We start from the raw sequence: 14,659 nt of genomic DNA, 5'->3' as shown, positions 1-14,659 counted from the left end.
GGTGCCGGGGTCCGGGCGGGGTCCCGGGGGGTCCCGGGGGGCGCAGGCTCCGGGGCTCCCGGGCCGGGGGTGCCGGGGGGCTGCAGCCCGGGACCGCCATCCCGGTGCCCCCCCCTCCCGGTGCCCCCCCCTCCCCGGACCGGGGGCACCCACCGCGGGGGGGGGGGGCGGACGCCGTTACTTAAGGGCGGCGACGGGGCCGGGCACCGGCAGAGCGGGCGGCGGCGGGGACCGGTCCGGTGCCCTCCGGTCCCGGTGCCCTCCGGTGCCCGCCGGTGCCGCCATGCGGGCGGGCCGCCGGCCGCTGCTGCCGGTGCTGCTGCTGCTGGCGGAGGCGGCGGCGGCTCCGGTTGCCGGTGGCGGGGGGCCGGGGCCGGGCTCGCCCCGCGGCCCCGGGGAGCCGTGCGGGGTTTACACACCGGGCTGCGCCCGGGGGCTCCGCTGCAGCCCCCGGCCCGGGGAACGCGCCCCGCTCCGGGCCCTGCTCCGGGGCACCGGGCTCTGCCGCCCGCTCCGCCCCCGCCCCGCCGCTACCGGAGCCCCCGCAGGTGAGAGCCGGGGGGAGCCCCCGGGGCGGGGACCGGGACCGGGACCGGGGGGGGGACGGGGGGGGGACGGGGGCACCGGGAGAGCCCCGTAGCACCGAGGGGGGGGGGGTCCCGGGAGAGGGACGGGGGCACCGGGGGAGGGGGGGGGGCCGGGAGGGCTGGGGGCACCGGGGGATCCCCGCGGCACCGGGGGGGGACCGGGGGGTGGGATGGGGGCACCGGGAGAGCTCCGTAGCACCGACGGGGGGGGGTCCCGGGAGGGACGGGGGCACCGGGGGAGGGGGGGCACCGGGGAGGGCTGGGGGCACCGGGGGGATCCCCGCGGCACCGGGGGGGGGACCGGGGGGGCTCCCCGGGACGGGGATGGGGGCACCGGGGGATCCCCGTGCCCTCGGGGGAGGGAGAGGGGGGGGTCCCAGGAGGGATGGGGGCACCGGGGGATCCCCGCGGCACCGGGGGGGGACCGGGAGGGGGCACCGGGGGTGGGATGGGGGCACCGGGGGAGGGGGGTCCCGGGAGGGATGGGGGCACCGGGGGATCCCCGTGCCCCCGGAGAGGGACCGGGGGAGTCCGGGGGTGGGACGGGGGCACGGGGGGGGCGGGTACCGGGGGACCCCTCCCGTGGCCCCGGGGAGGGGCCGGCGGACGCCAACGGGGGGGGGGGGGGGGCAGCGGGGAGGGACCCCGAGCCCCCCCGGATCTGCGGGAGACCCCGGGGGGGGGGGGGCGAATCCCGGGGGGGTCCCTGTAGCGGGCGGGGAAGTGGGGGACCCCCACATCGCGGGGGGGGCGGGGGGGCTGGAACTGGGGGGGACCCCATGTCCCGGGGGGGGCCGGGACCCCCATATGGGGGGCAATAAAGGGGGGGACCCCCATATCGGGGGGCAGGAGGGGGGCAGGGCCCCCCCGGCTCAGCCCTGCCCCCCCCAGGCCCCCCCGCCACGCCGCCCCCCCCGGCCCCCGCCCCAGGGCAAGGAGGAGCTGGAGACGGTGGGTGCGGGGGGGGGGGGGTTTGGGGGTGCGGGGGGGGCCGGAGGGGGGGGTTGGGGGTGCGGCGGGGGTACCGGGATGGGGGGGGTTGGGGTGCGGGGGGGGCCGGGGGGGGTTTGAGGGTGCGGGAGGGGTACCGGGATGGGGGGAATTTGGGGGTTTGGGGGGGGTACAGGAATGGGGGGTGGGGGTTTGGGGGTTTGGGGGTGCGGGGGAGGTTCGGGGGGGGGGGGTTGGGGGTTTGGGGGGGTACCGGGATTGGGGGGGTCGGTAGGGTGCGGGGTACCGGGCTGGGGTGGGGGTGCGGGGGGGGGGGGGTACCGGGATGGGGTGGGGGTGCGGGGGGGTACCGGGCTCGGGGGGTGCGGGGGGGGGGGGGGTACCGGGATGGGGTGGGGGTGCGGGGGGGTACCGGGCTGGGGGGGGTTGGGGGGTGCGGCCCCCCTGACCCCCCCGCAGGCCCCCTGCCGCGGGCACCTGGCCGCCGCCCTGCGGGAGCTGCGGGCCGGGCTCTACCGCAGCGCGGCCGCCATTTTCCTCCCCAACTGCGACCCCCCGCGGCTTTTACCGGCCCACGCAGGTGGGGGGGCGCGGGGGGGGCTCCACGGGGGGGGGGGGGGCACCCCACACCCCCCCCAGCCCGGGGGGGGGGTCCCGGGAGAGCGGCCCCGGGGGCGGCAGGGCGGCAGGGGAGCCGTGCCTCAGTTTCCCCAGAGCAGGAAACCCAGTTTTGGGGTCCCCCCGTGCCTCAGTTTCCCCATGGGGGGGGGGGTTAGAGCACCCTGGGGTCCCCCCGTGCCTCAGTTTCCCCATGGGGGGGGGGGGTTAGAGCACCCTGGGGTCCCCCCGTGCCTCAGTTTCCCCATGGGGGGGGGTTAGAGCACCCTGGGGTCCCCCCGTGCCTCAGTTTCCCCTGTCGATAAAGCCCAGTTCTGGGGTCCCCCCGTGCCTCAGTTTCCCCTGGGGGGGGAGAGGGTCCACGACCCCCCCGTGCCTCAGTTTCCCCAGCCCCCATAGCCCGGTTTCGGGGTCTCCCCGTGCCCCAGTTTCCCCCGGGGTGGGGGGCCGTGCCTCAGTTTCCCCAGCCCATACAGACCAGTTTGGGGGTCCCCCATGCCTCAGTTTCCCCAGGGGGGGGGCCGTGCCTCAGTTTCCCCAGCCCATAAAGCCCAGTTTGGGGGTCCCCCGTGCCTCAGTTTCCCCCGGGGTGGGGTTTGGGGGCCCGTGCCTCAGTTTCCCCAGCCCATACAGCCCAGTTTCGGGGTGCCCCGGTTCCCCGGGCTGGGGGTGGGGGGCCGTGCCTCGGTGTCCCCAGCCCCCCAGCCCGGTTTGGGGGTCCCCCGCAGTGCCGGGCCTCGCAGGGGCCGAAGCGCGGGCCGTGCTGGTGCGTGGACCCCCGGGGGCAGCCCCTGGCCGCGGCCCCGGCGCCGGGGGGGGCCCCCCGCTGCCCCCCGCCCTGAGCGGGGCCCCCCGAGCCCAGCCTGAGGTGGGGAGCGGGGCCGCGCGGTCGGGGGGGGGGGGGACGGGGGGACACCCCAAAGGGGGGCTCAGCCCCCCCCGAGCTGCCCCTGCACCCCAAACTGCCCCAAGTGCCCCCCAATTGCCCCCAGACCCCCCAAGTGCCCCCCCGAGCCGCCCCTGCACCCCCAAACTGCCCCCAGGACCCCCAAGTGCCCCCCAGAGCTGCCCCCTGCACCCCAAAATTGCCCCCAGACCCCCAAATGCCCCTCCAAGCTGCCCCCTGCACTCTGAAACTGCCCCCAGGCTGCCCCCCAATTGCCCCCAGACCCCCCAAACTGCCCCCAGACCCCCCAAGTGCCCCCCCCGAGCTGCCCCCCTGCACCCTGAAACTGCCCCCAGGCTCCCCCAAGTGCCCCCCCGAGCTGCCCCCTGCCCCCTGAAACTGCCCCCAGGCCCCCCCCAATTGCCCCCAGACCCCCAAATGTCCCCCCGAGCTGCCCCTGCACCCCCAAACTGCCCCCAGGGCCCCCAAGTGCCCCCCAGAGCTGCCCCTGCACTCTGAAACTGCCCCCAGGGCCCCCCCAATTGCCCCCTGCACGCCCAAATCGCCCCAAGCCACGCCCCATCGCCCCAAGCCACGCCCCATCGCCCCAAGCCACGCCTCCCATCCAAAGCCACGCCCCTCCACAAGCTGCGTATCCACCCCGGCCAGGCCAAACCACGCCCCTTCCCCACGCCACGCCCCCAAACCGGGCCGTCCAAGCCACGCCCCACCCCAAAGCCACGCCCCCCAGTTGCCCGGGTAACCGCCCTGACTTCCTGGCGGGAGACGGGAGGCCACGCCCCGCGCGGGACCGGAGCGCGGTGAGGGGCGGCGGGGATCTGGGGGGATCCGGGGGGGATCGGGGGGATCGGGGGGGGATCCGGGGGATCCGGGGGATCCCGGGGGCGGGGGGGTCCGGCGCCGTGCCGAGGCGGGGTCCCCGGGCCCCGCGGCGGGCTGGGGGGGCAGCGGGGTGACCGGGCCCCATCGCAGCCCGTGGGGCAGGGGGTGTCCCAGCCCCACATCAGCCTGTGGGGCACCGGGGACACCCAGCCCCACATCCCCCATGGGGCAGGGGGTGTCCCAGCCCCACGGCAGGCTGGGGGGGCACCGGGGACACCCAGCCCCACGGCACCCATGGGGCAGAGGGTGACCCATCTCCCCACCGCCCTGTGGGGCAGGGGGTGTCCCAGCCCCACATCAGCCTGTGGGGCACCGGGGACACCCAGCCCCATGGCACCCATGGGGCAGGGGGTGACCCATCTCCCCGCATCCCCCATGGGGCAGGGGGTGACCCATCTCCCCACCAGCCCGTGGGGCAGGGGGTGTACCAGCCCCACGTCCCCCATGGGGCAGGGGGTGTCCCAGCCCCACATCAGCCCGTGGGGCACCGGGGACACCCAGCCCCACGTCCCCCATGGGGCAGGGGGTGTCCCAGCCCCACGTCCCCCCCGCCGTGGGCAGCGGGGCTGACGGAGCCCCCCCGCTCTCCGCCAGGCGCGATGGCGGGGGGCGAGCGGGAGACGCTGCTGGGGGTGCAGCAGGCGCTGACGGAGGAGCAGTTCCAGACCCTCAAATTCCTGCTGGAGGAGCGGCTGCCGCTGGCCCAGCTGCGCCCCGCCACGCGCCCCGAGCTCTGCAGCCTCCTGCTCCAGCGCTTCCCCGGCCGAGCCCTGCGCCTCACCGCCCGCCTCCTCCGCCAGATCGGCCGCCCCGACCTCGTCCGCCTTTACCGGCTTCCCGACGCGGAGGAAGAGATCGCCGAGGAAAAAGGGAACGCCGAGGGTTCCTCCGCTCCGGCGGGATGCGGGGAGGAAGCGGGATGTCCGGCCGTCTCGTCGCCGCTCGCCTCTCCTCCTCCGTCCGCCCGTCCTCGTCGTTTGACGGAGAACGAGCTGATCCAGATAGCCAAAAAGCTGGGAAAGGAATGGCAGGAGGTGGGAATCGGATGCCTGGGGTTGGAGAGGAGCCGCCTGGATCAGATTCGGGAGGATAACCCCCAGAACGTCGTCATGCAGAGCTTCGAGATGCTGCGGGAGTGGCAGCAGAGGCAGAGGCAGGAGGCCACGGCCCCGCGTCTCCACGCCTGCCTGGCCCACGCCAGGGTGGACCCCGCGGTGCTCGACCTCCTCCAGAGCTTCCAGGGGCTCTGAGGGCCCCCCCGCTTTTTTGGGGGGGGAGAAAAAGGCGACAATAAATCGTTTTATTCCACTCGCGCGGCCGCCGCCGGGGTGGTTTCGGGGTCGGGCGCCGAGCCCTGCCCGTTTTTTATTCCGAATTGGAGGTGGGACGCGGGAGCCGGGGAGGAAAAGCGGGCTGCGCTCCTCTTCCTCGCGGCCGGGAGGGTCCCCGGGCGCAGGGGAGGGGGTTTCCCCTCACAGATCCCCCCCCAGCCTCTCGATCTCATCCAGGAAAAAATCCAAATCGGCCTTGGTGACGGCGGGGTTGGTGACGATCTGGCGGAAGAAGTTGACCTTGGCGCCGTGGGGTTGGTAACTCACCATCATGGATCCTTTCTTCATCATCCTCTCCTTGATGGCGGGAGCCACCTGCGCCGCGGGGCTGCGGTTAGCGGGGGCGGCGGGCGGATTTTGGGGGGGAATTGGGGGGGGGGGTTTTGGGGGGGGGGGGGGCTCACCTTCCTCAGCCTGGCCCAGTAATCGGGGGAGCCCTCCCTGCCCCGCAGGCTGGGGGGCACGAACCAGAAGCAGAGGTTGATGAACTCCGGCTGCGGGAGGAAGAGGAGGAGGAGGAGGAAAGGCCACCGCCGAGCCCCCAGCCCCATTTCAGGCCCCCCCCCCCCCCCCCCCCCCGGGGGATTTAAACCCCGGGGCAGGCGGTTCCGCTCAGCGACGCCGTCGGGTGTCATTAAGGGGAGGGGGACATAAAAAAATGGCGTTCCCCCCGCCGCCCCGTGCCGCGGTTCGGCGCGCGGCCAAGCCCCGGCGACGAGCCGTACCTCCAGCACCAGCTGGAAGCCATCCCTCCTCTTCACCTCCTCGGCCATGTACCTGGGGAGGAAGAAGAGGGTGAAGGCTCGGGAATCGGGGGGGCCGCTCCGTGTCCCCGTCCCGTCCCGGCGCTCACCGGGTGAAGGCGAAGGCGCGCTCGACGCGCCGCGCCAAACCCTCGGTGCCGACGGCTTTCCAAAGGAGCCAAAGTTTGAGGCAATCCACCCGGCGACCGCACTGCGGGGTTTTGTCCCCCGTGTCGTAGGTGACGTCGTAAAATTTATCGGGTTGGAAAAGGTACGTGGCGCCGGCGCCGTGGCAGCGCTGGAGGAGACCCTGGGGGAGAACGGCGGTCACCCCGAAACCGGGGCGGGGACGGTGCCGGCACGGAAAGGGGCGGCGGGACCTACGGAGGCGTCGCGGAGGAGGAACGCCGAGCACTGCAAACCCACCGTCAGCATCTTGTGGGGGTTCCAGGCCACCGAGTCGGCCCTGCAGGAGAGGGGGGATTTTGGGGGGCACGGCGAGCCCCCCCCTCCCCCCAGCCGGGAAAGGGGGGTCCCCGAGTCCTTAAACGGGGAGTTTGGGGCCTGTTTTGGGGGGCTCGGCGCTGGGGAGGGTCACTCGCCTCTCGATGCCGGCCAGGAGGTGCCGGTGTTTGCCGGAGAGCAGGGCGCTGCCGCCCCAGGCCGCCTGGGTGGGGGGAGAGGGGGGTCAGGAAAGGCGGGGGGAGGGGGGCCCGCCCGGGGGTGCCGAGGGGACGGCTGTGTCCCCCCCCCGTCACCCACGTCCACGTGGAACCAGAGGCCGTGGCGCCGGCAGACGTCGGCGATGCTGCCCAGCGGGTCGAAGGCGCCCAGGACGGTGGTGCCACAGGTGGCGGAGACGAAGAAAGGTTCGGCGCCCTGGGAGGGGACATCGGGATGGGATAAGGGACATCGGGATGGGGCAGGGGACATCAGGATGGGGAAAGGGACATCGGGATGGGGAAAGGGACATTGGGATGGGGAAAGGGACATCGGGATGGGGAAAGGGACATCAGGATGGGGCAGGGACATGGGGATGGGGAAAGGGACATTGGGATGGGGAAAGGGACATCGGGATGGGGCAGGGACATCGGGATGGGGTAAGGGGACATCAGGATGGGGAAAGGGACATTGGGATGGGGAAAGGAACATCGGGATGGGGAAAGGGACATCAGGATGGGGCAGGGACATGGGGATGGGGTAAGGGACATCGGGATGGGGCAGGGACATCGGGATGGGGTAAGGGGACATCGGGATGGGGAAAGGGACATTGGGATGGGGAAAGGGACATCAGGATGGGGAAAGGGACATGGGGATGGGGCAGGGACATCGGGATGGGGTAAGGGGACATCGGGATGGGGCAGCAACATCGGGATGTGACGGGGACATTGGGATGGGGCAGGGGACATCGGGATGGGGTAAGGGATATTGGGATGGGGCAGGAACATCGGGATGTGACGGGGACATCGGGATGGGGCAGGGGACATCAGGATGGGATAAGGGACATCAGGATGGGGCAGGGACATCGGGATGGGGCAGCAACATCGGGATGTGACGGGGACATCGGGATGGGGCAGGGGACATCGGGATGGGATAAGGGACATCAGGATGGGGCAGGGACATCGGGATGGGGCAGGGGACATCGGGATGGGGTAAGGGACATTGGGATGGGGCAGGAACATCGGGATGTGATGGGGACATCGGGATGGGGCAGGGGACATCGGGATGGGGTACGGGACATTGGGATGGGGCAGGAACATCGGGATGTGACGGGGACATCGGGATGGGGTAAGGGGACATCAGGATGGGGAAAGGGACATTGGGATGGGGAAAGGAACATCGGGATGGGGAAAGGGACATCAGGATGGGGCAGGGACATGGGGATGGGGTAAGGGACATCGGGATGGGGCAGGGACATCGGGATGGGGTAAGGGGACATCGGGATGGGGAAAGGGACATTGGGATGGGGAAAGGGACATCAGGATGGGGAAAGGGACATGGGGATGGGGCAGGGACATCGGGATGGGGTAAGGGGACATCGGGATGGGGCAGCAACATCGGGATGTGACGGGGACATTGGGATGGGGCAGGGGACATCGGGATGGGGTAAGGGATATTGGGATGGGGCAGGAACATCGGGATGTGACGGGGACATCGGGATGGGGCAGGGGACATCAGGATGGGATAAGGGACATCAGGATGGGGCAGGGACATCGGGATGGGGCAGCAACATCGGGATGTGACGGGGACATCGGGATGGGGCAGGGGACATCGGGATGGGATAAGGGACATCAGGATGGGGCAGGGACATCGGGATGGGGCAGGGGACATCGGGATGGGGTAAGGGACATTGGGATGGGGCAGGAACATCGGGATGTGATGGGGACATCGGGATGGGGCAGGGGACATCGGGATGGGGTACGGGACATTGGGATGGGGCAGGAACATCGGGATGTGACGGGGACATCGGGATGGGGTAAGGGGACATCAGGATGGGGAAAGGGACATTGGGATGGGGAAAGGAACATCGGGATGGGGAAAGGGACATCAGGATGGGGCAGGGACATGGGGATGGGGTAAGGGACATCGGGATGGGGCAGGGACATCGGGATGGGGTAAGGGGACATCGGGATGGGGAAAGGGACATTGGGATGGGGAAAGGGACATCAGGATGGGGAAAGGGACATGGGGATGGGGCAGGGACATCGGGATGGGGTAAGGGGACATCGGGATGGGGCAGCAACATCGGGATGTGACGGGGACATTGGGATGGGGCAGGGGACATCGGGATGGGGTAAGGGATATTGGGATGGGGCAGGAACATCGGGATGTGACGGGGACATCGGGATGGGGCAGGGGACATCAGGATGGGATAAGGGACATCAGGATGGGGCAGGGACATCGGGATGGGGCAGCAACATCGGGATGTGACGGGGACATCGGGATGGGGCAGGGGACATCGGGATGGGATAAGGGACATCAGGATGGGGCAGGGACATCGGGATGGGGCAGGGGACATCGGGATGGGGTAAGGGACATTGGGATGGGGCAGGAACATCGGGATGTGATGGGGACATCGGGATGGGGCAGGGGACATCGGGATGGGGTACGGGACATTGGGATGGGGCAGGAACATCGGGATGTGACGGGGACATCGGGATGGGGTAAGGGGACATCAGGATGGGGTAAGGGATATTGGGATGGGGCAGGAACATCGGGATGTGACGGGGACATCGGGATGGGGCAGGGGACATCGGGATGGGGTAAGGAGACATCAAATGGGGCAGCGGAGATGGGGATGGGGCAGGGACATGGGGATGGGGCAGGGGACATCAGGATGGAGCAGGGATATCGGGATGGAGCAGGGACATCAGGATGGGGCAGGGACATGGGGATGGGGCAGGGGACATCAGGATGGAGCAGGGATATCGGGATGGAGCAGGGACATCAGGATGGGGCAGGGGACATCGGGATGGGGTACAGGACATCAGGATGGGGCAGGGGACATCGGGATGGGGTATGGGACATCAGGATGGGGCAGGGGTTATCGGGATGGAGCAGGGACATCAAGATGGGGTAAGGGACATGGGGACGGGGCAGGGGAGCCCTTCGCAGACAGCTCTGCCCCAGCACCCCGACCCCAGCACCCCACGGGCGCTCCCCACCCTGCCTCACCTCGGCTTTGGCCCTCTGGATCTCCTTCTCCAGCTCCTCGGGGATCATCTTCCCCCTGCGGGGCAGGGAGCGAAACGAAATGGCGGCGGGGACAGGGTGGGGACGCGCAGCCGGCGCAGCCGGGCTGGCATCAGCCCCGGCACACGCACCTCTCGTCGGTGCCGACCAGGCGGACGTTGTCGGTGCCGATGCCCAGGAACGCGGCTCCTTTCAGGATGGAGTAGTGGCTCTGAAGATGGGGGACAGATTTTTGGGGTGCGGGGGGCTGATCCCAAACCCCGTCCCCCTCCCGTTGTCCCCCCTGCTCCGGGGCCGGCAGACCCCGCTCCGCACCTCCTGGGAGGTGAAGAGGGCCAGGCGCGGCAGAGCCCAGTTGCCTTCCCGCCGGCTCTCCGGGAAGCGCTGGAACCGGGCCACGTTCATGGCGTACATATTGGAGATGGAGCCTCCTGCCAGGGGATGGGGACAGGTCACGGCCGGGGACGGTGACGAGCCACCGGCGGGGTCACGGGTGGGGACAGGGATGGGGACAAGCCACCGGCGGGGCCGGGAGCGATTCAGGTACCCGGGCAGAAGATGCCGTCGCCGCTGCTCCAGCCCACCAGCTCCCGCAGCTTGGCCAGCACCACCTCCTCCATCAGCACGAAGACCGGGGCGATCTCGTAGGTGTACCTACGGGGGGGACAAGGGGGGGCGTCCGGCCGGCTGCCACCGCTCCCCAAAACCTCAGCACCCCAAAAGCAGCCCCGCTTAGGGTCAACCCCCCATTTTCGGGCACGTACTGGCTGGTGTTGAGGGCCTCGGTGATCCAGCGCCCGGCCAGCGCGTGGTGGTCCAGGCCGGAGAAGAGCTGGTTGAAGAAGCGAGGGTGACCTGGGGGGGGGGGTGAGACGGGGACAGCGTGAGGGGCAGGGGGACAGGGGCCACCCCCGCCGTCCCCTCCTCCGGGAACCCCCTCACCACGGGGAGTCGGGCCCTGGGGACGCTGCCACGAGGGGGCAACCGTCACCCGTGGGAGTCGGCCACCGCTGGACCTATGTGTGTGACAGGGACACCAGTGGGGTCCTGCTGGACCCGTGTGTGTGACAGGGACACCAGTGGGGCCGTGCTGGACCCGTGTGTGTGACAGGGACACCAGTGGGGCCATGCTGGACCCGTGTGTGTGACAGGGACACCAGTGGGGCCCTGCTGGACCCGTGTGTGTGACAGGGACACCAGTGGGGCCGTGCTGGACCTGTGACCCCGGGACAGCGACTGGCTGGGGTGGGGAGGCAGGCTTGCACCCGGACACTGCCTGCTAAACTGAGACCAGTTGGGACCAGCTGGGGACAAAGTGGGACCAGCTGGGCTGAACCGGGACCAGCCGGGGCAGAACTGGGACCAGCCGGGGCAGAACTGGGACCAGCTAGGGCAGAACTGGGACCAGCTGGGGCCAAACTCAGCACAGCTGGGGCTGAACTATGACCAGCTGAGACTGAACGTGGAGCCGGGGCCGAACAGGGACCAGCTGGGGCTCAACTGGGACCAGCCATGGCCAAATGGGGACCAGCCAGGGCCAAACTGGGACCAGCTGGGGCTAAAGTGGGAGCAGCCGTGGCCAAACAAGGACCAGCTGGGGCCAAACAGGGACCAGCTGGGGCTGAACTCGGACCAGCTGGGGCTGAACTGGGACCAGCCGGGGCCAAACTGGTACCAGCTGGGCTGAACCGGGACCAGCCGCAGCTGAACTGGGCGCAGCGGGGCCAAACTGGGCATAGCGGAGCCGAACTGAGACCAGGTGGTGCTGAACCAGGGCTGAATTGGGACCAGCCGTGGCTGAACTGGGCACGGCGGAGCCAAACTAGGTGCAGCGGGACCGAACTGGGCGCAGCAGAGCTGAATCGGGACCAGCTGGGGCCAAACTGGGACCAGGTTGGCTGAACTGGGTGCAGCAGAGCCAAACTGGGTGCAGTGGAGCCGAACTGGGACCAGGTGGTGCTGAACCAGGGCCAGGTAGTACCGAACCATGGCTGAACTGGGACCAGCTGCGGCCAAACTGGGTGCGGCGGGGTCAAACTGGGCCCAGCCAGTGCCGAACTGGGCGCGGCAGGGCTGAACTGGGACCAGCTGCGGCCGAACTGGGCGCAGTGGGGTCAAACTTGGCCCAGCCAGTGCCGAACTGGGCATGGCAGGGCTGAACTGGGCGCAGTGGAGCCAAACTGGGACCAGGTGGTGCCGAACCAGGGCTGAACCGGGACCAGCTGCAGCCGAACTGGGCGCAGTGGAGCCAAACTGGGACCAGGTGGGGCCAAACCGGTACCAGCTGGGCTGAACTGGGACCAGCTGCAGCCGAACTGGGCGCAGTGGGGCTGAACTGGGACCAGGTGGTGCTGAAATGGGACCTGGTGGTGCCCAACCAGGTCCAAGTGGTGCCGAACCAGGGCTGAACCAGGACCGGCCGCAGCCGAACTGGGCGCAGTGGAGCCAAACTGGGACCAGGTGGTGCTGAACCAGGGCCAAACCGGTACCAGCTGGGCTGAACTGGGACCAGCTGCAGCCAAACTGGGCACAGTGGTGCTGAACTGGGACCAGGTGGTGCCCAACCAGGGCCAGGTGGTGCCAAACCAGGGCTGAATTGGGACCAGCTGCAGCCAAACTGGGCGCGGCGGGGTCAAACTGGACCCAGCCGGTGCCGAACTGGGCATGGTGGGGCCGAACTGGGCGCAGTGGAGCCAAACTGGGACCAGGTGGTGCCAAACCAGGGCCAGGTGGTGCCGAACCAGGGCCAGGTGGTGCCAAACCGGGGCTGAACCGGGACCAGCCACGGCCGAACTGGGCGCGGCGGGGTCAAACTGGACCCAGCCGGTGCCGAACTGGGCATGGCGGGGCCGAACTGGGTGCAGTGGAGCCAAACTGGGACCAGGTGGTGCCAAACCAGGGCCAGGTGGTGCTGAACCAGGGCCAGGTGGTGCCAAACCGGGGCTGAACCGGGACCAACCACGGCCGAACTGGGCGTGGCAGGGTCAAACTGGACCCAGCCGGTGCTGAACTGGGCATGGCGGGTCCGAACTGGGTGCAGTGGAGCCAAACTGGGACCAGGTGGTGCCAAACCAGGGCCAGGTGGTGCTGAACCAGGGCCAGGTGGTGCCAAACCAGGGCTGAACTGGGACCAGCCACGGCCGAACTGGGCGCGGCGGGGTCAAACTGGACCCAGCCGGTGCCGAACTGGGCATGGTGGGGCTGAACTGGGCGCAGTGGAGCCAAACTGGGACCAGGTGGTGCCAAACTGGGACCAGGTGGTGCCAAACCAGGGCCAGGTGGTGCCAAGCCAGGGCTGAACCGGGACCAACCACGGCCGAACTGGGCGCGGCGGGGTCAAACTGGACCCAGCCAGTGCCGAACTGGGCATGGTGGGGCCGAACTGGGCGCAGTGGAGCCAAACTGGGACCAGGTGGTGCCAAACCAGGGCCAGGTGGTGCCAAACCAGGGCCAGGTGGTGCCGAACCGGGGCTGAACCGGGACCAACCACGGCCGAACTGGGCGCGGCGGGGTCAAACTGGACCCAGCCGGTGCCGAACTGGGCATGGCGGGTCCGAACTGGGTGCAGTGGAGCCAAACTGGGACCAGGTGGTGCCAAACCAGGGCCAGGTGGTGCTGAACCAGGGCCAGGTGGTGCCAAACCGGGGCTGAACCGGGACCAACCACGGCCGAACTGGGCGCAGCGGGGTCAAACTGGACCCAGCCGGTGCCGAACTGGGCATGGTGGGGCTGAACTGGGCGCAGTGGAGCCAAACTGGGACCAGGTGGTGCCGAACCAGGGCCAGGTGGTGCCAAACCAGGGCTGAACCAGGACCAGCCACGGCCGAACTGGGCGCGGCGGGGTCAAACTGGACCCAGCCGGTGCCGAACTGGGCGCGGCGGGGCCGAACTGGGCGCGGCGGGCGGCGCTCACCGGTTTTGACGCTGTAGCGGATGACGTCGCGGCAGCGCCCCAGCAGCCGCTCCGGCGGCTCCCCGCCGCTCCGCAGCTCCAGGTCCAGCAGCTCCCGCAGCTCCCGCGGCTCCTTCCAGTCACAGACCTGCGGGAAACGGGGACGCAGGATCGGGCCCCGGCCCAGTCGGGACCCCCACCGCTTTGTGGGGGGCTGCGGGTGTCACCCACCTTTTCGGTCACATCCGTCCCTTTCCGTACGCCTTCATCCATCAGGATTTGGAAGGCTTCCCGTAGGAATTCTTCCCCGGCTGCTTTATCCAAGCCGGGATGCTCCAACCGGTCGCTCTCCGCCATCGTGCCGATCCCGGCGCGTTCGGCCACGGTGGGACAGCCGCGGGATGGCCGTCACCTCCCCGTGACAGAGGGGACGGCGGGAGGGATCCCCCCCTTCCGATCTTCCCGGATCGGCGGAACGTTCTGGTTGGGAAGCGTGCCGGGATACGGTGCTCCCGGTTTGCTCTCACCTCCTCCCGGCAGGGATTTTTCCTCTCGGCTCCGTCGTCTCAAAGGGACAAGGGACAAAGTCCGGGGTAGCAAAGAGCGGCTCCTAAGGCGGGGGGGGGTGTCCCCAAAGTTGTGCCCCCGCCCCGGTGTGGGGGGCTCGGAGCCGGGGCCCCCCGGAGCTGCCATGGCCGGGCCCTGTCCCCGGCAGCGGTGACGGGGGACAGACGGACATGGGGGGACCCTTTTTGGCCCCCCCCAGCCACAGGCTGAAGCGATGGGGAGGGGCAGGAGCCCCCCGGGGGGGCAATAACGGGGGGGGGGACACACAGGGGTGACAGAGAGGGGGGACAGGGGTGTCACAGCGGGATGGGGGGGGCCCAGGGGGTCGGAGGGGGGTAAAAACTGCCCCCAGAGGCAATTGGGGGGGGGGCAATAATGGGGCAGGGGTGACACGGGGAGGGACAGGGGTGTCACAGCAGGATGGGGGGGGTCCCAGGGGGCCGTGGGAGGGGTGAAAACTGCCCCCAGGGGCAACTGGGGGGGGCAGG

The 14,659-nt window shown here is 70.3% G+C and overlaps 2 protein-coding genes across 4 annotated transcripts; one reads left to right on the top strand and one right to left on the bottom strand.

The window, feature by feature from the left end:
- The first annotated feature begins 2,901 nt into the window (after window positions 1–2,901).
- LOC309604245 (uncharacterized protein) lies at window positions 2,902–5,226 on the top strand. 3 transcript variants are annotated; one of them, XM_082339174.1, is made up of 2 exons: window positions 2,902–3,024; window positions 4,540–5,226. In XM_082339174.1, the coding sequence occupies exon 2, from the start codon at window positions 4,545–4,547 to the stop codon at window positions 5,193–5,195; it is 651 nt and encodes a 216-aa protein (XP_082195300.1). In that variant the 5' UTR covers window positions 2,902–3,024; window positions 4,540–4,544; the 3' UTR covers window positions 5,196–5,226. The 3 variants fall into 3 exon arrangements, 2 of the variants coding, with proteins under 2 accessions (XP_082195300.1, XP_082195299.1); XR_014230848.1 differs by lacking the exon at window positions 2,902–3,024 and adding an exon at window positions 3,710–3,863 and having other exon boundaries at window positions 4,746–4,858; XM_082339173.1 differs by lacking the exon at window positions 2,902–3,024 and adding an exon at window positions 3,710–3,863.
- Window positions 5,227–5,336: 110 nt separating this feature from the next.
- LOC309604244 (cysteine sulfinic acid decarboxylase-like) lies at window positions 5,337–13,995 on the bottom strand. Its single transcript, XM_082339172.1, has 14 exons — window positions 13,836–13,995; window positions 13,626–13,752; window positions 10,477–10,567; window positions 10,260–10,366; window positions 10,028–10,143; window positions 9,844–9,923; window positions 9,695–9,749; window positions 6,782–6,898; window positions 6,622–6,686; window positions 6,404–6,485; window positions 6,130–6,329; window positions 6,002–6,053; window positions 5,681–5,770; window positions 5,337–5,591 (listed from the first exon to the last, which is right to left on the bottom strand). The coding sequence occupies exons 1-14, from the start codon at window positions 13,959–13,961 to the stop codon at window positions 5,418–5,420; spliced, it is 1,482 nt and encodes a 493-aa protein (XP_082195298.1). The 5' UTR covers window positions 13,962–13,995; the 3' UTR covers window positions 5,337–5,417.
- Window positions 13,996–14,659: the final 664 nt, after the last annotated feature.

This window comes from Platalea leucorodia (assembly GCF_965183815.1).
Source record: "Platalea leucorodia genome assembly, contig: HAP1_HAP1_SCAFFOLD_512, whole genome shotgun sequence".
NCBI lineage: Eukaryota > Metazoa > Chordata > Aves > Pelecaniformes > Threskiornithidae > Platalea > Platalea leucorodia.
Note: the sequence above shows the minus strand (reverse complement) of the source record. Positions and strands in the feature narration are given on the sequence as shown.